The 23,385-nt window shown below is 39.9% G+C and overlaps 1 protein-coding gene across 1 annotated transcript in view; it reads right to left on the reverse strand.

Annotated features, from left to right (window-relative positions):
• Positions 1-15,202: 15,202 nt before the first annotated feature.
• The window catches only part of BTAF1 (B-TFIID TATA-box binding protein associated factor 1), a gene marked incomplete at both ends in the record, with an annotated part of 69,734 nt that continues 61,551 nt past the window's right edge, over positions 15,203-23,385 (reverse strand). Inside the window, 13 exons of the mRNA XM_079535919.1 lie at positions 15,203-15,349; positions 16,057-16,227; positions 16,780-16,939; positions 17,820-18,031; positions 18,612-18,764; positions 19,457-19,582; positions 20,050-20,180; positions 20,580-20,721; positions 21,335-21,464; positions 21,544-21,621; positions 21,789-21,956; positions 22,221-22,342; positions 22,934-23,086. Coding sequence (XP_079392045.1) covers positions 15,203-15,349; positions 16,057-16,227; positions 16,780-16,939; positions 17,820-18,031; positions 18,612-18,764; positions 19,457-19,582; positions 20,050-20,180; positions 20,580-20,721; positions 21,335-21,464; positions 21,544-21,621; positions 21,789-21,956; positions 22,221-22,342; positions 22,934-23,086 — 1,893 coding nt within the window. The remainder of the gene's footprint in view (positions 15,350-16,056; positions 16,228-16,779; positions 16,940-17,819; positions 18,032-18,611; positions 18,765-19,456; positions 19,583-20,049; positions 20,181-20,579; positions 20,722-21,334; positions 21,465-21,543; positions 21,622-21,788; positions 21,957-22,220; positions 22,343-22,933; positions 23,087-23,385) is intronic.

Below are 23,385 nucleotides of genomic sequence, written 5' to 3' on the forward strand. Positions count from 1 at the left end.
GAGCAGAAACAAAACACTCCAAAAAGCACTGAAAAAAGATCTGCTACACAGGAAAATGACAGTAAGGCCTCAAAATGCTGAAGAAACCTCACACAGTGAGATAAAATATGAAACAAATGATAACTCAAACCACATGCATAAACTAAAAAAGGATAAAAAAGCAAATCCAGAGCTGGAACGTTGTAGTATTTTCCTGTTAACAGTTTGTAGGCAGAGAATGACCATTACTTTGTAGTTGTGCAATGAAAGTAGTAATCCCCACAGCACATACAATGTAGAAATTACAAACTTTTAGCAGTCTTGCTCTCTCTGATTAAAAAAAAAGTGAAAGTCCACAGTTGCTGTGTTAGGACACATTTTCCCAGTCATCAGTCAGCTGAATGGAAACAGTTCATTTGGAAGGGACCTACAAAGATCAGTGAGTCCTGTTGCCCAACCAATTCAGGGCTAACCATAATTTCAAGAACTTTAGTAAGTGCATTGTTCAAATGCTTTTTAAACACTGACAGGAATGTAACGTTTGGAAAAACCCAAGAAAATCGAGTGCTAAAATTCCATCAGTCATACTATTTCAATTACTATTATGAAAAAAAGTTTAATATAGACCAAGTAGCCAGAATGACAAAAAACAAACACCACCCCCCATTCACAACCATACTATGAGCCTGAGCTCCACTGTACAGCATGTATGCAGTATAAAGAGCTAAGAGCAAGGGGAAAGATGAGTTTCCTGCAGTTTTGCCTTCTGTTAACACAGTATCTAAGATATAAAATAGGACTGTTTATAGAAACATCTTTTCATATGCCCTAAACCAAAGATGCCATTGCTGAAGAAAGAGGATTTAAGAGAAAATACCTTCTGTCTTGATCCTCATTTCATATTTCTGGATGACACATGAGATCAGGTGGGTGACAATGGCCTTACTATTGAGAAGTGTTGCCAAAAACAAGACAGCACTTTTGCTCTTTTGCATAGTGTTTCAACTCCTGTATTTAAGTAGAATTTAGAACTGTATTTATAGCAGCTTCTCTGCTCTGGAAACTGCTTTCACTTGCAGAAATGATGTTCTCTAGTAATTAAGTTGTATATTATAAGCTGCAGTGACAGCCACTAAGCAAAACAGTTTGGGCTAAGCCTGTCTGCTTTTAATCCCAATTTCTTGACTACTATGAATCAACCTCTCCACTTGTGCTCCTGTCAAGAGTGAAGAGTTCATGGGGATTGGTTGTGTCGGATCTTTTCACGGGGGAATTAAGCTGCATTCATAATGCCGCAGAAGCTACTGCAGAGTCAGCAAGCGGCAGTGCCTTTCTATCATAGAGTCCTCTTAAATCACACTCTGAAGGAAGAGTGTAACAGAAATAGCATTAGCAAGAAGAGAGCACTTCGTATCAAGTATTCAAACAATCTATGCCCAGTTTTTGTGCCAATCTCAAAGGCATTGTCGGATTAAGAAGTCTGGAGGGTTTTGTTTGTGGGAAACAGCTGTGAGAAGACATCCAGGAAAGGTAGTCAATACGCTGTACAGTCTGCTTCAATTTGCAAATTCGGAAGACTTTGCCCCTGAGCTCAGGCTGTACTGCTGAGCCAGTGCCATGTGACAGCGAGCCTGCCCAGCTCCTGCTAAAAGAAGTTCTCCCCGGCTATCTTCAGCACACATGCTGTTCTCGCAGACTCAGCCTGTCATCACTAGCTGTACCACCTGCTTGGACTCCCGGGGCCCTTCTGCAACTCCTATTACTAAGCCATTCACTAGTTATAGATTCATCCTGGCAGTGAGACAAGGCAACCAGCAAAGACGCTATTTCTTTCTGGATCTGAAGAATATGATCTCCTTTCTGAGGTATCAGAAGGCAACTGGTGTCACCTGTCAGTCCAACCTCTCCCCATGAGCAGTGTCTCAGCCATGCCCCAGACTCTTTCACCCCTCCATTCAGATCACCCTGATCTAACTCTAAAGACTGAACAGAAGGCTTAACTGCAGGACTGCACAGCTGAGCAGAGAAAGAGGGCAGTATCAGGCTGCACTGCCCGGTGAAACCCAGAGCTACACGCTCCCATTTGTCCTACAGGAGCCATGAAAACCTGCCATAAACTGCATCCCACTTCTTGCTGTTTTGCAAGAGATGTGTGGGCTGCATCTGGGGGCAGCTGCGGATTTTCTAACAGAGAAGACCAACAGCAGCTGACAATGTTCCTCAGCTGTGCATGGCTTTTCCTGCTTCCTGAAGGAAGTGCTGAAAATATGGCCTAGAGCTAGGAAAGAGTGACAAAGCTGGCTAGCATGTAGCAGGAGGGTGATGCCTGAGGTTATAAGGAGCTTATCTAGGCAGATCACCACTGATTTGAAGATGCCTTCTATAGTTACAGAAAACTGAAAGGCCCATGCGATTCTTTACACAAGTAGAGTTGCCTGAACAGATCTGCCAGTGACCCTTGTAATTCCATGTCCCACTTCAAAGAGTTACCAGTCTCAAATTCTTAAGCAAGATGTGAAAGAAATTCTGTTTTGTCAATTGTAGAACAACTTGCCTCATAGAAGGATGATGCTGGAGTAAATTAGAAGTCCCAGAAGACAAGAAATAATTTTATGTAATTTCTTTCTTTCCAGAAGCACGCAGGGTCTGTGGCTTGGAAAACCTAGCACTGCACAGGATTGTTGTAAAAGTGGGCTCTTGTCCCAGAACCTCAATGGTATGGGCAAAGCACGTTTCAAAACAAGAAGGAATGAAATATATATTTAATGAAAATGCAAGTAAGTTTGCATAATGCACTTTTGTTAGGTAAACAGTGAAAGCACAGCTTCTTAGCAATAGCAAGCTTATTGTTAGTTTTGCCATTCTTCCACTGTGACCTGGGCCAGGCTGGACAATCTGTTCTTCAAGGGGTAGATGTCATTAAAATACAAGGGAGGGCCTGCACCAGAATGCAGTAATTTCTCCCTATTATAGGCTGATTCTTCCACAGTCAAGGATGGGGTGGAAGATGGCTTGTAGACATTTCCTAGCACAAGTGATTAAAAATAAATGATCTGATGCATCACTGCTCAGAGGAAGGGAGAAATTCCCTCACTCATCTAGGTTAGTGTGCAGTATAGCAAAGGACAGATTTTTAAAAATTCAAGACAAGGAACCCAAAGACACAAATACATTTCCCTACCTACCATTGTCCCAAACAGTCCTTCCTTTCCCTGAGGAGTTAAGCTGCTGTACCTTCTCCTTTGCAGTCCTGGGCTCTATTTCTCTCTTATTTACAATGGAGCTGATGTAGCTCTATTTACTGTACTAATTCTTAGGGGAGCACATATCTTTTTCCCAATCCACATGCAAAAGCAATTCCATTTAGAATTATAGAATGCTTTGGGTTGGAAAGGACCCTTCAACTTCTAACACATCTTTGCATTGCCCACTTTGAGCTCTGTCTGCTTCTGAACCTTGTGGAAAAATGCACCCAAATTTAGAAAAGCTTGTGAAAACTCTCTGCCAACTAGCTATGTTGACCTGTGTTTCAGCTTTAGCAGTATACACTGCTTAGCCTCTTAGTTACCTCTAGGGTGTTTATCCCCATCAAATTATCTATGCAATGCATAAGTGATAGATTCTCACAGCTGAAGCAGATTTTCTGCCTGTGATTATACAGCAAAGTAGGCTACCACCTTTCTACCACAAGGGAGTAAAGAAGAAATGCTGTTAAATTTGGTGAAAGACTTCTGGGAGCCACGATCTGAACAGCTATAGGAGCCAGAAATCCCCTAGTCAGCAATGCGCTTAAACACAAGCCTGCCTGACTGGCTGGAATTACTTATGTGCTTAAAATTATACACACACTGAAGTCATTGCCAAACTGGGGCCGATGGTTTGCTCTGGCATAGCGAGGTCAAAGAACCACTAACCTAGTGTGTACCAACTCCTATGGTTCTGTTGAAGTGCACAGGTATTCAGAAAGCTGATCTGATTTTCAAATAGATGTAACTGAACCGCTCGCTATCTATGTGCTTCAGTCTGCCTGAACCACACAAACGTTTTGAATATTTATAACATTTGCAAAAACTTTAGTTTCTTCATTTTGAAGAAAATATTAATTAGCAGATAGGGAAGAGCAGTAAGAATTCCTCCTCCTCAGGCCAGGCTATGACTTCCCACTCAAAGCTTGTGTCACTAATTGTTTTTGAAAATAGTTCTGTTTTATCATTGTATAAAGACCTCGGTACAAAGCAGAGTTCTGTTGACTTGGAATTACATAGAACACAGACACAGATCCTACCCTGAAGTGCTTTCAGTCTAATTAGGCAAACCAAACATATCACATAAGAGAAATGAAAGGACTGAAAATAAAAGACCATACAGGTCATTGTTACAAGCTAATTCAGCACAATCAGCTCCTACCTCTGTTTCCACTGTAGAAAACATTCATTGGTGTCTATTAATTCTGACACTTGACAACAACAAGGACTTTAAAATACTGGTTCTTTCCTACTGTTTAAAAATCTGAGGTTGAAAGCCTGACCCTTGTTGGAGTGACTGGGCCAGTTTGAGAGATTGTGCTTGTTTCACATGTAACTGGCTCCCTATCCTCAGCATTAGATTTTATTAGATCACTGCTTCAAAGACACGGCTATGATGTTCAATTAAGACTATGGCAGCATTCAAACAAACCTCGTACTCAGAAGTGCACAATACAAGAGGGTTCTTCTCAGAAATATCCCATTACATACACACTCATTTTCAACCGAGACTGAATTAGTCAAAACCTATTCAATGTACTTATGTTAACACTACAAATCCCTTTGGATTGCAAATCAGATTGGCAGAAACAGGAAGAAAAGGCTAGCTCAGACATGAGGAACAATTCAGGCATCCAAGCTCACAACAGTTATGACTCAATCGGGCTTGATTTCTGGCAGGCAGATTAAAATGCATTGTTTGTACCAAATAAAGCATGAATAACAGTATCGCCTTTGTCTGCCTCTTCATCATACTGCTGTTACTAGAGCTGCTGGAGAAAATCCCCCCTGCTGGTAGTACTCGGGAAGAGACTTTACCTTCAGTTTGCTGCTCGCACGAGGTTTTATAGTGAGGCTGGTCTGGGAAGACTGCTCAAGTATCTCTGTGCTTCGTTTTATCTGCCCAAGTCCTAAGGTACATATATGATGAGGTCACTGCTGGATTGCTCCTGTTCTTCAAGTTGCTCTGATCCAACCACTCCATCTGAAAAATGACAACAGACTTTTCTTAGTAGTGCAGTTGATGAATCAAAATCTAAAGGATGCATCTCCAACTCCTGCATTTACTATTCTTCATTGGCTTTATTCTTAGAAAAAGAGCTAATAAGGCTGCTATCCAGTAGGACAAATGGCCATAGGAATGCATTATCATTTCTTCAACCCACTAGGCAGGATGCCGTCATGCTTGTGAAATAATAGGGATATTCTCCATTTAGACTGAAAAGAAGCCTGACAGAATCAAGTGATGTAATTTGGGGATAACAATAACCTTTCTGTTTGTATTGTTTCTGTAGCCACTAGAAAATCAAGAATAGATTTTTAAAGAAGCTGTAGGTAATTACTGTATATATTATTATATGCATTGTTACATATTACAGTTCATATTATAACAGTAGCACTTCTTTTTTAATTCAGCTTTTGCTCAGGTGAGACGAAGTACCAAACTACGCAGAAAGGAAAAGCTAAGAGGCATACAAGAACATTACTATTACATGTCTAGAAAACAAGTCGTGCTTGGTGAGAGACCAACCTGTATATTGAATTAGAACTGAGTAACTTGGTTACCTGCCTTAACTCCCAATGAATTCTGAAATCTTATGTCAAGTTTTTTATTCTTCTTTTCCTTTTTAATAAGCTGTGGATGACATACAGCAGGGCACTATTGTTTTGAGTAAAACTACCTCTATACTTGTTCCGGTGAACAAAGAAACTGAACAATCATAGGACTCATCCTTGCAGAGACCTGCTTTTCCCAAGCCCTGTATTGGTTTTCCTACTTTCCATTACTCATTACAGAAGGCTGAAAACTGTACCACCAATCACTGTATCACCTCAGCACTCCTCCTCCTCCTGGGAGGCACAATTTCAGCCTGTCTAGCTTCCAAAGTTTTATTTTAACAGAATCCACCTACTTCATTTTTTTCCTACTTATGTCAGAAAGTCAGACTGCAGGAACCCATCATTTAGTAAATGTGGAATGCCTCCAGCAGTAACACAGCACACATGGACTACTTTAGAAAATGTAATTATTGGGTTGGCATTTTCAACACATCTCTGAAAACATAACATGTTATAATTTGAGTCCTTACTGTGCTACCACTTACCAACGCAGAGAAAGAGGCACTGCAGTGGAACTGCTCTTTAGTCTCACCACAATTAACACCTGCCACAGGAGATGTAAATTTCCCTAGCAGATGGGTCCTTCCATTAGCACAAGGTCGAGGTTTCCTCAAACGAGGAGAAGAAATTAGAAGTAAAGACATAAGAGACAGTACCTTTTTCTACTTTTCTCTTTTTCTTTTCCCATTTCCCAAACACAGTAAGGTTTGTTTTGCTTGTTTGTTTTCAGGATTTACTTTTGAATCTTTTTGCTGATTGGGAAGTTTGTTACAACAAGTTTTAGACACAACTCCCTTCCAGTATTTTGTGTATTCTATCACATTTATACAACCTTACTTACAAAGTCTGTGCCCTGTGCTGGTAGATGCCTCCTAAAATAGAATTCACATTTGATGAAACATTTGCTGTAGGTCTGCAGAGATCTGTCTGATTACATGATTATAACAGCTTTTTGCTAGTAAGCTGGCTAAGTATACAAAAGTAACTTCTTCCTTGATATCGCATTTCCAAACAAGTAATTCCACAAGAATTTTTATCAGTCATCCATGGGAAACAATAAGGTAGAACTCATTTCTGCCAACTCCCAAATGTTTAGGAGATTTCTTCCTTGACCCACCACCCCCAAAATGCTCTCCAATAACATCTTCAGGTTTATACAAGGTATTCACTTTTCCAGATATGCTTCTAGTTCTCAAAATCCCAAAGAAAATGTTGAGAACTCAAGGCATAATATTTTGTTTCTTCTTTGCTTAATTTTAAAATTGATGTCAGATTCTGGCATAGGAATGGGTTGGACTATGAGGAAACAGCAGAAGTCTGTGCCAGCAGTGTAAGAAAACTTCTATCTATACTACAAAACATTCCAGTGAATACTGTAAGGTATGGAATTGTTATAGTCATAGAGAGACCTTGGTGCTTCTCAGCTCCTTTGAACTTCTGTAAATGCCAACGTACAAAGTCACAACACAAGAGCAAACATTCAGCAGAATCCTTCGTTGGAGAGATCTACTGGTGTTATTGTGTCCTCAGCCTCAAATAACTAATTAGCAGCTGCCCCCCATCTTTTAACGAGTCTGCAGCATGGGTCAGTGCCACAGCCACACGCTGCCCTGATAGCCCTTCCCATTTCCATGGCAGCCAAATTAGGGTTTAACTTTCACTCATCTCCCGTTTCTCAGCTGTGAATAATCCCGTGCTGCTCAGTCTCTGCTCCCTGCCCTAAGGCGTTTTACTGGGCCAGCTGACAACTGCCTAAAAACAAAACGAAAGAGAAAACAACAAGAAATGTTCCTGAGCTTAACAGTGCGGTGTGAAGAACAGGCTGCATCACCAGCCTTCGTCATCTGCAGAGATTAATTAAAGGATAACGTTTGCTGCAGAGTTCATGTGGTAATAAACAGCTTTTGTCGCTGATTAAATGCCAAACCAAAACCGATTAAAGCATTCGATAATTACAAATGCTGTTTATCGTCTTGAGTAAACCTGTGCCACAGATGCAAGTCCTAGCACACGAGAGCAGCAGCACCTTACTCCCCGACTGCTCTGCAAGCAGCAAAGCAGCACCGTTAGCGATAGGCGAAAGGATTCACAGCCCAACCGCCCTGCGCTCAGTTTTGGGGCCGCTCTTTGGAAACCCACGGGCCCGCACGGCCGCGGTTCCGTTCGTGACAAACATCGCCGCGCGCGCGGGGCTGCGCTGAGGCGGCGGCTTCTGGAAGGCTCGGCGGGAAAGGCGCGTGCCGCCTAACTGCCCCGCGCCGCCCAACGGCCGCCAGCCTCGCGCCGGCCCGGCCCTTCTCTGAGCAGCCAAGGGGGCGCCCGAGAGCGGTGGTGCAACTTGGAGCTGTAGGGGGCGGTGGGGTACGAGCGCGCTCGCTGTGTGGAGGCCTTTCATGTTCTTTTTATTATTACTGTTATTATTATTTTGGGCGTTCGCAGCCATCTGCCCGCTAAGCGTGTGTGTTCTCCCAAGCTTCATGCTGGTCGCTGCTCAGGTGGGAAGGCTGAAGCAGAATGTTCCCAGAGGTAAGGTGACGGCAACTGCTTCTCATGTCCTTTGCTCCTCCTCATCTCTCCCTGACCCCTTACGAGCCCGTGTAAACCATCATGGTGTGATTTTGGGTGTTTTGCTTTATTTGTTGCCTTGATAAGTAACGGCCACAGCCAAAGAGTGATGTAACTTGTAGCTGCAGGAACACACAGTTCTGCAATTTATAAACAATAATTAACTGCTGCTGACTGTACCAGCTGTGCAGAGCCTGAAATGCTGATTGTGTCTTGTAGCTTTTACAAAGGCAGCAAGGAAAGCAGAAGTACCAACTTGGAGTTCTGTGCCACATTGTGTTTTCTGGCTTGCAAATGAACTGATAATTTAACTGATCAGAAGCCTAGGGGTGAGCATTACATTCATTCCAAACAGTGGCAAACACCCGTGGGCAGGCGATGACCATTAGTTTGCCTACTGTGCTCAATGCTTCTATGCACAGTCTGTTGTAAAGATAATGCTCTTGAAGTAAATATGAGTAGTATTTGGACTTTATCTTTACCCATACTGGTAAAGGTATTGCAGGCTCCAAAAGGAGCAGGAAATAGCACCTCAGTACTTGCAGTTTGGTTGACAAACCTGTGTTCTGTGAGTGATGATATTTGCAAGATGGAGGTGCCAGGATGAACAGCTGCAGGTGTTCCTCAGCATTCGATAATTTGGAATGAGTGAGGATGTGGGTAGTGTGTAGAAACAAGGAAAAAGCTTTGAATTTTTTCTTGAAGTCACACTTGTTTTCAGAGAGTAGCAGAAATGGTAAGTGACAACTTGAAGCAGTGATGGAGCACCTGGTAGGAAGGCAGGGCCAGGAGCTCAGGTGCATGCAATGTACCTGAATGACCGGAAGAGGTGGAGCCAGGATCCAGTTCTTGCCTCATTTAAGGGTGGCACTGGAAGTGAGAGTACTTGTTGGAGATCCCTGCCCACCTGAGTCCTTCTGAAGGTAAGCAGCTCTTTTCCATTGTTTCTGTAACCGTGGCTGCTGTAGCTGTGCTTGTCCTCATTTGTTGTACCAAAAACTTTGCCATCCTGCTGTTATTCCTGTACTTTCCATCACATTATAACATTACACAGTCAGATGTCTGGTTTTGCTCCTTAAATGAACTAATTCTAACTCAGATTAGAGGTAGGAATCAGAATGTATTGCTTTCAGCGTGCTGATGTCTTCTTTATGTCCTTCTTCTCTGGCTATGGCAGAAATTGTATATGTTTCAACTGATATTTTTTAACTTGGAAGAGCATTTTATGTTGAAAGATCTATGTCAGCTTTTCCCTTGGCTTGTTGTTACAGTTTGCTACTTGAATTCTTTATTTCTAGGATGGTAGGTTGCAACTGATAATTAAATCACCATAAACGTAGCATGAGTCCCGTGAAATGGAGTCAGAATACTTAAGTGTATCTGGAGAGAATAATAATTATTCAAAGAGATATGTAGAAACAACAGCAAAAAGCAGAGCACTGCTAACTAGTTGATTCATATGCTGCTGGCACACTGATGAGAATTCCCGTTTTCTTAGTGGACTATCTAAGTAGCCACTCTGCATAAACTGTGGAGTGTAATTACTCTGACATATGGGAAGTTTCTGGCAGGCATAGACTTGGTATGGCAGCATAGTGTTGCCCTGCAAAGTCTCCTGGTACTGAGAACGTGGCCAGCATGTTCTGCTAGCTTAGCTATTTCTGAGCTTCTGTGTGGCAGATTAGTTTTTCAGGGACAGTCCTTTGGCAGCGTGCAATGTAGCGCTCTTCCTTTTCCCCTGTTTCTGCTCTCCTTGCTTCCCTATAGTTCCTGTACTTTTTGTATGTGAGTTTGAATGTATGAATATGCTGTTCTCTAGATCTGCTTCCTCTCCTGATTTATAAAAAAAGAAACTGAGCACTGAAAGTTTTCCCTTAGCACATGGAATTCTCTTAGAACTCAACATATCTGCACCTGAATTTTACTTTAGAACAAAGTTCTGCAAGTCATCGTATGTAAAAGTATGTGTTTGTTGATGACTTGCTAAATTAACAACAGGCATTGAACACTGAGTTTTCTTAGCCACACTTGTGCTGTAGCACTGAGAGACCAGCACAAGTTTTGAGTGTGTTACCTTTTAAAGATTTGGTGGAAGAAAGGAGAAAAAGAACCTAACAAAGTTTCTAAATTCAGGTTTGAGTTTCTTAATGTTACCTGGCTTTGAGTACTCTATTGCTTTGGCTATTCCTTCCTTCTATTTAAAGTCTTAAGGAATTGGCATAGTTAAGCATTAACATTAACATTAGTAATTATATACTAAATGAATTCAAGTGGCAATTTTTTAGTCAGCATAAATTGAGTCTTAGCCCTGTTCGTTTAAGCAGCAAATGGTGGAGGTGATAGCCGAGCCGCTTTCCACCATCTGTCAGCGCTCCTTGTTGACTGGTGAGGTCCCAGAAGACTGGAGGCTTGCCAATGTGACTCCCATTTACAGGAAAGGTCGTAAGGAGGATCCGGGGAACTATAGGCCTGTCAGCCTGACCTCGGTGCCAGGGAAGGTTATGGAGCAGATTGTCTTGAGGGAGATCATGTGGCATGTGCGGGATGAGCGGGGGATCAGGCCTAGCCAGCATGGGTTCATGAAGGGCAGGTCCTGCTTGACCAACCTGATCTCTTTCTATGATCTAGTGACCCATCTGGTGGATGAGGGAAAGGCTGTTGATGTGGTCTACCTAGACTTCAGCAAAGCCTTTGACACCGTCTCCCACAGCATTCTCCTGCAGAAGCTGGCAGCCCGAGGCTTGGATGGGTACACTCTTGGCTGGGTGAGGAGCTGGCTGGAGGGCCGGGCACAGAAAGTGGTAGTGAATGGAGTCAAATCCAGCTGGCGACCGGTCGTGAGTGGTGTTCCCCAGGGGTCGGTGCTGGGGCCTGTCCTCTTCAATATCTTTATTGATGACCTCGATGAGGGCATCGAGTGCGCCCTCAGTAAATTCGCAGATGACACCAAATTGGCTGGAAGCGTGGATCTGCCTGGGGGTAGCGAGGCCCACAGAGGGATCTAGACAGGCTGGAGAGCTGGGCTGAAGCCAATGGGATGAGTTTCAACAAGGCCAAATGCCGGGTCCTGCACTTCGGCCACAACAACCCCAGGCGACGCTACAGGCTTGGGGCGGTGTGGCTGGAGGACTGTGTAGAGGAAACGGACCTGGGGGTATTGATTGATACTCGGCTGAACATGAGCTGACAGTGTGCCCAGGTGGCGAAGAAGGCCAATGGCATCCTGGCTTGCATCAAAAACAGTGTTGCAAGCAGGAGCAGAGAGGTGATTGTTCCCCTATATTCAGCACTCGTGAGGCCGCACTTCGAGTACTGTGTCCAGTTTTGGGCCCCTCACTGCAAGAAAGATATTGAGGCCCTGGAACGTGTTCAAAGAAGGGCAACAAAGCTGGTGAGGGGTCTGGAACACAGGCCATATGAGGAGAGGCTGAAGGAGCTGGGAATGTTCAGCCTGGAGGAGGCTCAGGGGAGACCTCATTGCTCTCTATAACTTCCTGAAGGGAGGTTGTAGTGAGCTGGGGGTCAGCCTCTTCTCTCGTGTCATTAGTGATAGGACCAGAGGGAATGGCTTCAAGCTACGGCAGGGGAGATTCAGGCTGGACATTAGGAAGTATTACTTTTCAGAAAGGGTGGTCAGGCACTGGAATGGACTGCCAAGGGAGGTGGTGGAGTCACCGAGCCCGGGGGTGTTCAAGGAAAGGCTGGATGTTGTGTTGAGGGACATGGTTTAGTGGGAGCTATTGGGAATAGGTGAACGGTTGGACTGGATGATCTCTTAGGTCTTTTCCAACCTTGGTGATTCTATGATTCTAAATCTGCTTATGTTTTCACAGAATTCCAGACTGCTCATCTATGCAGAGGCTTCAAATTTTGAAAAGCAGGTTCTTGTCCCATTCAGCTGCTGCATTTAGTGCAATCAGTGGTGCACCAGTTCTGAATTACGGTGGTATGTGGGGAGTTGACTCATTCAGCATGATGGTGGCTGAATGTGGCACCTGACTCACTTGACTGGCACGGCAGTGTTAGCACTTTGAGAGGCAGCTGGAGTCATTGAACTGCAATGGAGTCTAACTGATAACAGAAAAATCTATCAGAATTGATAGAAATTATAGTCCTTGCAAAAAGTCTTTAAGCAGAAAGCATAAAGCTTTCTGAAAGAAACAACACCAGGCTTCTAATGAGACTAGTATCCTTACTTGGAAAGACAAAAATCAAACAGTCCTTATTCAGAGGGTGTTCACAGAACTGTCTGCTCAGAGAAGCTGTGGATGTTGCATTCCTTGGAAGTATTCAAGGCCAGGTTTGATGAGGATTCATCAGCCTGCTGTAGTGGGAGGTGATTCTGCCCATGGTGTGGAGGTTGGAACTGGAAGGTCTTTGAGGTCACTTCCAACCCAAACCATCTGGTGATTCCATGTGCTCCCTAAGTAACTTGTAGAACCATGGAGTGGTAGTGAAATCAAGGATATTAGTAAGTTTAAGCATGTCCTTAAATCTAGTAGTTTTAAGGCAAAACGCAGGCTTATCTATAAATAATAGAAATCTGCTATGATGGACAAAAAGGATTAAGCATAAAGTAATTTCATTTAAACTGAATCATGAGCATACTCACCTTGGAATGTTAGCATCATCTTCAGCAAATACTACACTGCAACAGGGGAAAAGCTGTAGAGCAAAATGTTTAGTGCTAAGAAGCTGACATATTTGAAGCTTTTATTTCTATTCTATCCTAGCTGTATACCCATTCAGCAGGTGGAGTATAGTTAGAGGCATGCCAAAAACCTATTTCTTTAGTTTTGTTGTAAGTGAATCCAGTTTATACACTGTGAACCCTCTGCAGTCCAAACCAGGTAATGCTATACTTTTTTTTTTTAATATTGCATCCAAGAGAAACATTGTTAAGAGCATTATGATTGTATAGCAACTTCAGGAAGATGAATAACTATTTTACAGTCTTTTGTTGTCTTTTCCCCCAACAAGAACACTGCAGGAACCAGTTTACTTCTACTGCAACTAATAAAGTCCTGCTGAAAAACATGTATTGTGACTAATAAGGAACCAAAAACCTTATTATTTCTGGGCACTGCCATGAAATTACTGCACCAGTTTATCTTCAAGTACCTAGTATTCAGTTTCTCTGCTTATAAAACACCAAGCCCTATCCTGTTTCTCCTCCTTTAAATTATTAGAGTTGGGAGCACAACAGAAATAGTGTGTGAAGCATTCAGTTAAAATGAATATAATGCTATTATTTCCAAAACCCTTTGTGTTTTGGCTTTTTTTTTTTTGCCTATTCAGCCACAGTAAGAGTCATCTGTACAGAGAAAACAAACATGCACGTACACAACATACAAGTTACATATTCCCAGTTTTATTTTCATGGAATGCTAATTTAGTTACAGTATGGCAGTTCATAACTATTGAAATGTGACATTAATTCATCTCCAATGCTGCAGAACAGTCTTGATTTATATAGTTTTAAAACAATCTTATTTTACATAGTTGAGGTCTCTGGTGGTTTTTAAGCTCTGATGCTTAAGCACACAGCAAGCTACAAACCTTAGGTTTTATATTTATACATATATTTTTTTTTTGTTTTCAGACAACTGCTGTCTGCTGTAAGTTATCTATAATTTAATATTTATAAAAGTGCATATACTGGTACATATGCACATCTAGAAATGCACCTTTGCTACTGCCTCCCTTTTATAAAAAGCTGTTAAACGTACAGCCATATTATTCTCACTCACTGCTATTAAGTCCTTTACTATCTTTATTACATGATTTTAACTATTCAAGTCCCTCAAACTGGATGTAGGTATTTCTATGTATATGTTTTCCTAAAGAAAAAAATCTGTCCTATTCCTTTAAGAAGCTTTAAATCATGCATCAATTTAGTAAACAGTCACTTTAGCGTGGATTTTAAAATCCTAGACAGTGTAAAATCTACTTCTGGAAAATGTTTGTATATTTATTTTCTTTTTAGTTACAAAAAAATATATAGGATTGAAACATACTGAATACATGCATCTCTCCAAGTGGCTATATTCTAGCCTTATAGATAAATTAAAAAAAGTACACCCCTGCTAAAAGGATGCAAAAATGGCCTCAAATAGACCACTACCTGTAGTTAGTATAACTCATTACATTAAAAAGTTCAAGTTGGCTGTTCTCTCAAGATGGTGTCAAAAGACTGAAGAGTGTATTTATACTCAATATACAAAGGTGGGTGCACATACCTAGTGCCATTTAATTACTCTGTACTTTCAAGGCTTCTAGGCTTTGCCTCTGGTGATACAAGTTCTGAAATGATCTGAAGTGAAAGTTTAAGTTGAATTCTTTTAATACATGATAAAAGCAAGTTGTGTTTAAAAGAAAAATGTACACGGAGCAACCTAAAGTATTCACTGAAACAACTGTACAGAACTACTACAGATACAGAAAAATAATAGTGGACTTACTTCAAACAGAAATAACACTTGACTTGATAACATTTGTAAAAACCTGCTTTGTTTTATTCTTCTACCAAGTTAAGAATTTGCAGCCATTCAGAACAAGTAAAATTCAAACCACCTCACAATGTTTACATTTAAAGTTATTCTATACAGTGCAAATGTTTAAGACAGAATAACTCCCCGGTGAGACAGGTGACACTACTCAGTGTCAGCGTTTTGAAGATTCTTCAATAAGTATTTACACATTAAGCTAAAGGTTCACTATATATGCTTTGAAGTTTGCTGAATATCAGCAGAAAAAATTGTGAACTAGCAGCAGTTGTGTTACAAATATGATGGTTACTTTAATGAATGCATAAAGTTTTCGAGGCTATATTCAGTGTCATACTGTTCTTGATCCCATAGTTCTCCAAGGTTTTCGAGCACTGATTTCATTGATGCTTTCCCAGAAGAGGTAGAGGTATCAGGTTTTTCAGTTTTTCCATCCTTCCAAAAAAAATAAGAGAGAAGAATGTTTTCAGGAATATTTACTGATCATAAGCATGCATTCTTAGTTTTCCTTTACCAATTATTCCTAAAAAGATTCTTTAACTCTGATGATTGGAAGTGTTGGAGCAATTCCAGAGGAGGTCCACAAAGATTAGAGTGCTGGAGTACCTTTCCTGTCAAGAAAGGCTACAGGAGCTGGGCTTGTTTAACTTGGAGAAGTCTCCAGGGAGACCCTGCTGTGGTCTTCCAATACTTGAGGGGAGCTTATAAGCAGGAGGGAAGCAATTTTTTTACGCAGTCTGATAGTGATTGGATAAGGGGGAATGGCTTTAAGCTAAAGGAGGGAAGGTTTAAGTTAAATTTCAGACAGAAAGTCTTTATTCAGAGAGAGGTGAAAATTCAGAGGAACTGTGGATGCCTCATCTCTGGAAACATTCAAGGCTTGCATGGATGAGGCCTTGGGCAGCCTCATCTAGTGGGTGGCAACCCAGCCCAGGGCAGGGAGGTTGGAACTGAGCGAACTATAAGGTCCCTTCCAACCTAAGCCATTCTATGATTAATTTGGGAAAATGCCTTCCTCCTGTTTTTCAGTTACCTGCTACTCATTATTGCACTTTAAGTGTTCATCTGAAGTTTTGCAATTCCAAGCTTTTCCCCAGCTTCCCTCTGGTTTTGGTAGTTATTTCTAAAAAACGTTCCTTTACCTTGTCAAGAGTGAAGAGATCAAGAAGCTGTTCTGTTCCCATGCTCTGTAGGCTTGCGTTTTCTTGGCTGATCACTGTATTAGCAATGTTCATTTTGAACTTCTGAAGACCCATAATCTTCTCCTCTAGAGTTCCCCTGGTTATCAGGCGATAGACATTAACAACACGTTTCTGAAAGAGTAAAAACAACAGTTAGCTAAAAGAAAAAAAAATAACAGCTTCAGTATTCAAGAAAGTGGGAAATGGTTTGGTTTACTCTTGGGTAACTTTATAAGTTTGACTGCTGTTAAGAGAAAAGAATGAGTACAGGGCTATGCTAGCACACAGTAGAGGCATCTGCAATATCTGTGCTGAGGAAGTTAGGAATTTTGCTGTTTGTCATAACTGTAAAGACTGTAACAACTAGTCACTTGTTCCCTGTCAGGCATCAGAGAAGGACAATTCTATGTGGCTTCCCTTCAGTACCTTGTTTTTGTTGCATTTGTTCCTCCACTAAAACGTGATTCTTTCTCTGGATGCTTCTCAGTGACTCAGTATGGAAAAGGGAATCATACAGAGTTGGGGAAAAATAGACCCTACAACATCTGACGTATGTAAGAAAGCAGTGACTGAAAACTAGGTGGAAATCCCTAGAAATCACTTTGGTATGTGCTATAATCTTAATCTTATCCAAATTTGAAGAGCTCAGCAAGAAAAAATATGGGAAAATAAAGAGTTTTTCACCTGTCCAATACGGTGTGCCCGGTCCATGGCTTGCAGGTCTCTCATTGGGTTCCAGTCATGTTCCACAAACACTACTGTATCTGCCCCTGTCAAGTTAAGTCCCAATCCACCAACATGAGTAGTGAGCAACAGAACATCTATAGATGGGTCATTATTAAACCTGAAAAAAAAAAAAAAAAGGTTAAGCATGGTAAAATTCTTTTAAGGATGGAAATATGAACCTTAGCTGCCTGAGGTTCCTCTGTAGATCTAATACTGAATAAGTAGTATTAAAAAAAGGAGTAATTTATTACTAATTACTAATAAAACAAAATAAAGCTTGAAGTATCTAAGACTTCTATCCACTAGCAATAAAAGTATTTGTACTGTTGGACCTAGGCTAAATAAGTTGACTTGCAAGTCATTCAAGTAAATGCAGGCATAAGCATTATACAGTTCCTTAAAATTGTCTTCCAACTTCTATCCCTGATATTAAAATTAAGATAGACCTTTTTCCTATATTAACACATGCCAGTAACGTTGGGGTTTGGTTTTACTTCCATTAATACAGGAAAGAGTCATTAAGTATGAAGTAAAACATAGCTCTTACATTCCCATATCCCAAGTCTCTTAGGGTTCTTCATAGAACTGTAATAATCTCCAGGTGATATACAGAAAGGATAGCATAGAACACCAAGATCATTTGCTAATTTATGCACTTGTTTTCGTGTGCCAGATGTTATAAGGGTAACCACATACTTCTGTTTTGTCTGCAATTTGATGTCTTTACTCAGGTTATAGAGAAAAAGCAGATATTAGCAATTTTCTTCCTCAACATTGTTATTAAAAAGTCATCCAATTACTTTAAAGGCTTAAGTTCTGATGCAGACTCTTGCTATGAACATACACTTTCACAGGCAGAAGTGTGGCATTTTTATTTTTAATTTCTTTTTAATATAAGTTAGACAGTGATGGCCTGGCAGTACAATGAGGTGTCAGTTACAGACCATAAATAACTCACTGCAGTTGTCTGCATATCAGTCATGAATGACTATGCTTACCGTGAAACAATGGAATGCCTCTGGCCAGCAGGTATGCTACCATCTAATCGTAAGTAGGTGACTGAAGGTAACTGAGGTCTGAGAAGGTCATGCTCTACTATGTCCAGCATGCTCTTAAGTTGACAGAAGATAAGTATCCTGTGTTGGGCCACAACAGCTTCTGTACCACTCTCTGAAGATCCACCATTTCCCAAACCACAATCTAGCAGCAGCTTTAAGCAAAAGGGCATTAAATTAAAGCATACCAAAGTGACAGTAGATCTCATGTAAATTCTGATATGGATGGACTACCAAAAGTAGAAGGAAGAGAAACCCAATAAACTACAAAGGAAGTCTGCAACAGCCATTCAGATGACAGAGAAAAGTCTGATTCTACAGACAAACTACAAGTTTTCAAGATTCATCAGAATATTCATTTTCTTCATTTTTCTTTATTTACAGTAGAATTTGAAATCTTTAACACAACCTGATTTTATCAAACTAATAGTCTCCAGTATAGTAAATTGGAGTAAATCTGCAATAAGAAGGCCAAGAGTAAGAAACAGAAAATAACTACAGTTTCTTGCAAGGCAGCAAAATTTAATGTAAAACTCATTTTCTGTTCCACTTCCAATTTTGAGTTTTCTTGGCTAAACAGCAAAATAAGGCATAAACTTTAGAAGGAAACCCCTGGACTCTATTTGATCTGTTACTTAACTCACATTTTAAGACCAGTTTTCAGATTGATGGGATCTTAAAATCCTAAAGCATAGCATAGAGACACATTAAGGCACAACACACAAGTCTACTTACTTGTTTTAATGCAGAAAGCTTAGGTGCGTGTTGGATATCTCGAAGGGATGAATTATGAGCAGCAAGTTGCTCTGTAATTCTTTTATATTCTGGATGCTGGGTTGTTAGCACTAGTGCTGGATGGTTGCATAGCTTCCGTAAATATTGCAATGCCTTTAATTCAATTTAGTTCAAAGAAACTGTTAGTAACAATGTAGTTACAGCTGTATAGAAGCCACTTAGCCATATTCCACAAATTAGACTGGTATATTTCCATTTAATTAAATTTACCCTTTTTAATTAAGAAAACCTATATTTTACACTGAATCCGTTACTGTTAGGGCCGTAATGATCTTGGGTTTTGTTACAGAGATGTAACATCCATGAGAGCAGAGAAAAGGTCAGAGGCATAGGAGCCGAGCAGAAGCCTTTGAGAATTATTGCTCCTACACAACTAAAGCTTAATTTGCAGTTCTGTAAGGCAGTGAACCTTCCCTTCTAACCTTAAGGTAACTGTTTGGTTCATGCTTTGCAATCTTAATTTTGCAGTGTAAATGATAAAACTAGAGGCTACTAAATTTAATCTTACTGTTTTGTACTCTTGATAATCATTTTTGGTTGATAGCATTATGTAAGATCCACAAAACCTGAATGCTAGTAAATATTAGTAAAAAAAATTTGAAGTCATATTTACATCACTGTTAATACACTGTAACAAAATTTAAGCATAATAGCTATACATCGCCTTCCAGGCAAATTAATAAAAAATTCTCAATACCATAATAATTTTTCAGTTATAATTAAACACAAATATAATTATCATAAATAAGTGAACAAGTTAGTGAAAATTGGAGAAGAAATTGTACCTGAAATACATGACCTGTAGCTTTAAGCTTTGGTTTTTCAGTTTCTTCACGTAGTGAAATTGAAGAAACTGTTTCATCAATGTCACATTTGGCACGAGACTTGGCAAAGTCTTCATAAAGCTGAACCTGTAGACCATGTTCCAGACAAAAGAATGAGTATGCATTTTCCTCACAAAAAAGGAAATAACATTTTTCCAAATTCAATTTCAAGTTCAGGTTCTAAACTAATGGAAAACAAGGAAAGCTATTTTATATGTAGCATAAGATCAACATTAATAATATAATCACTTGCAAGTGATTTTCTTTCACTTGAAGAAAGTGAATTTCTTTCAGCTTGTGAAGTATTTGCTAAGAAAAATCTACAAATGCCAACAAATTTTTCTTGTAGAACTAAGCCAGAAATTAAGGTGAAGTGCAGTCTATTGAACTGCATGTAGATATTAATATTACTAGGATTTTTTTTTAGTCTTGTGGCCTCAGAGAATGTCAAGAGCTGATACAAAATTGACGTTGGAATACAGAACTGCTTGTTCTTATCTTTATGCTGTTAAAAAGAAAAAAACCTAAGCTTCCAGCTGACTTTTTAAACATACCTGTAAAGGACTGAGAACACAGTAATAATCTTGAATAATTTTGGGTGGAAGATCTTGCAGTACATCCTCTTTCATTCTCCTTAGCAAGAATGGCAGAACTTGGCGGTGCAGTGCTTCCATTGCAAGAACCCCTAGTGAAGGGAAAGGAATGGAAACAAATTAAATTTTGTAGAAAATAGAATCATAGAATGGCCTGAAAAGGACCATAATGATCATCTAGTTTCAACCCCTCTGCTATGGGCATGGTTGCCAACCACCAGACCAGGCTGCCCAGAGTCATCCAGCCTGGCCATGGATGCTTCCAACCTGAGCAATTCTATGATTCTATTTGTTTAAAACCATTCCCCCTTGTCCTGTCGCTATTAGCCCATATAAACAGTTGTTAAATACAAATAATTCAAAACATTCAGAACACACAGAGAAAAACAAAAAAAACCCACCCCGAAAAAACCAACACTCTTAACTTGGAATTGACTACACTTTTTGAAAGGGGGAAAAAAACCCCAAACCCTGAAGATTTTGATTCTCACCAGCTTCTTGTTCACGACTGGAGCTTCGGGCATCTCTACTTGCCAGTATTGGTTTGCCATAACGAGCTGCAAATTGGCGTTCAGTACCCAAAAATCCTGGCATAAGGAAGTCAAACAATGACCACAACTCTAAGACGTTGTTCTGAACATAAAAGAAACAGTTGTTAAATTCCTTTCAGAAATTAATTATTCCAAGTTATCAGGAACATTTCCATACATACTTAATGCTTCCAGGAGAATATTCCAAAGGTTCCAAACACAATTTTGAACTCCTGAAACCCAGGGGCTCTTTCATCAGTTTAAGTTACATACTCTTCAACAGCTAAGTGGATTTTTTACAGTATCTGATGTTTTAAGCCACATCCTCAGTTATGGACAACAAAATCCAGGAGATTCCACTGGTCTTAGTCTTGGATGGGATGGATACTCCAGACATACATCATTAGGACAGAGCTCAAACTGTAGAGTTCTTTAAGTCAAGGTTCCTGTTAACTTCACTTGAAACATTAGGAAATGCTCTTTTCCTGCCCACTACCTTAATAAGTGGTAGAGAGTCTTTGAGACCCACACTATCACAGCTCTATATATAGGCATAATGGGAAAGAAGATTTACTTCTAAGCACTTACTAACAAAAAGCTTATTTTACAGCATGTACTTGGAACAAGAGAACTCTGATCAGCCGTAAATAAAACAGAATGCAAAATGCTCATTCTTCCTACTCACCAAGCTCCTTAGAAAAAAGAACAGCAGTTACCTGAATTGGTGTCCCAGAAAGAATTATCCTGTAATTGGCAGTCAGCTGTTTTACTGCTTTTGACAGTTTTGTTTTTCCATTTTTTATTACATGGCCTTCATCAAGAATGCAGTAATTAAACTTAATATTTCTAGAAAATAAGAAAATAGACTTAAGTAGTATTTAAAATTTTAAGTTATTGAAACCTCAGAAAACAAAGCAATTCTTACCTGAAGAAATCAATGTCATTTCTCACAACATCATATGAAGCCACTATGAGATTGTGCCTTTTCACCTGATATTGTAATCTTCAGGAAAAAAAAAAAAGACATCATAACTGAAGTGCCCCTTTGTATTATTGCAGCCTTAAAAGTACCACCATATGTTTTACCACAATCACAAACTGTGAACTGCAGAATTCAGTATGATATTTTACTGTGCCTAAATCATAAACACAAAGTACAAAATGTATTACCTTGCTCTCTCAGTAGGAGGTCCTGTATAGTGCAAAGGATTAAGATATTCTTTGGAGCAAAATTTTCCCACTTCATCCACCCAGTGTCCTGTGAGTGTAGGAGGGCATACCACCAACGAGGGAAGGGGGACACTGTCTACCAGTTTTGTTCTTGCATATTCTTGAGCCCTTTAAGAATATCAAAACAAAGTTTTGTTGTTTTTCCACTCCTGGAGGTGGTGGAAATTTTATTCTGTGATTTTTTGTTTTCTGTTGTTGTATTTTAAAAAACAGAATCACAGAATAGTAGAGGTAGGAAGGGACCTCTAGAGGTCATCTGGTCCAACCCCAGCTCAAGCCAGACCACCTACGCCAGGTTGCCCAGGACAACAAATCATAACCATAGATAAAACTTGTTCAAGTCCTTATGATAGAATATTTATTTAAGCTCACCTCAGGCAATGATCGCCTGCAAGAATACAAATGGACTGTAAAGTTTTCCCTAAGCCCATATCATCACAAAGAATTCCATGAAGTTTGTATTTATTGAGAAATGCCAGCCAGTTCACTCCATCCTGAAATCAGAAAATGAAGAAATGCCTCAGAAGTAAAAAAAAAAAAATAAAAAATAAATCAAAACCAAAAACTTTTGGCTAGCTAAGCTTCACTTGAAACAACTATATTCCATTATTCATCACTGCAAAACTCCCAAGTGCAACTGGCTGGTGCATCTAACAGGTGCATAGTCTCCATAAGTCTAAAAAGAGATCCCCATGAATGCATCTGCTAGAGCCCATTCACTCAAATCAGAGGGGAAATAGACGTAAAAACATAAAGTAGCCAAATGTTATAATGAGGCCTGGCCTTGCAATAGCAAGCTGCTGCAGACAGCCTTAGCAAGGCAGACCTCATTGACCACTGAGAAAAATTACATGAGGAAAAAAAAAAAAAAGGAATTAGTATAAATTGAATGTATTACTTAATTTGGTCTTCCTCATCCAAGAGTCTAAAATGCACATTGCTCAGCTAATAAGAAAATAATTATGATTTAACAAAGCCAACAAAAAAACAAACAAACAAAAACACAAAGCAAAATACCTAACGCCCAAACAACCTTTCCATAAAACCCTACCAGACTGGAAATTACAAGAAGTACAAGCTCTCACCTGCTGGTATTTTCTCAGCTCTGCTTTGATTGGTACTGGAATTTTATAGTTTTCCAGTTTTTTTCCATCTAACAATTGTTCCAGAAAGTGGCGTTCTTTAGCTTTCATTCGAATTAATTCTTCAGACATGTTTGGTGGATCTGGTATACCAGCCTAAAATAGCATTTTTTAAAGCAGCAGTGTTAGGGCCACGGTACTTAACTCTCACACTGATGAAATAAAACTCCATACTAGCTTGAATATTTTAAATAAACAGATGACAAACATCTGCAATCTTCTCAACTTTATATAAAATAAATCCAGGGAATTTTACAGCTCAGCAAAAGAAATTAAGTATTAAAAGCTAAGTGACAAACAAGAACAAGCATCTGCTAAAAGGAAGCCAAAATATGTAAATAAACAGAAAGGATAAAGAAAATTAAAGCAAGCACATCAACTTTGTTTATCAAAAC

This window comes from Tetrao urogallus (assembly GCF_951394365.1).
Source record: "Tetrao urogallus genome assembly, chromosome: 5".
NCBI classification, from domain to species: Eukaryota; Metazoa; Chordata; class Aves; order Galliformes; family Phasianidae; genus Tetrao; species Tetrao urogallus.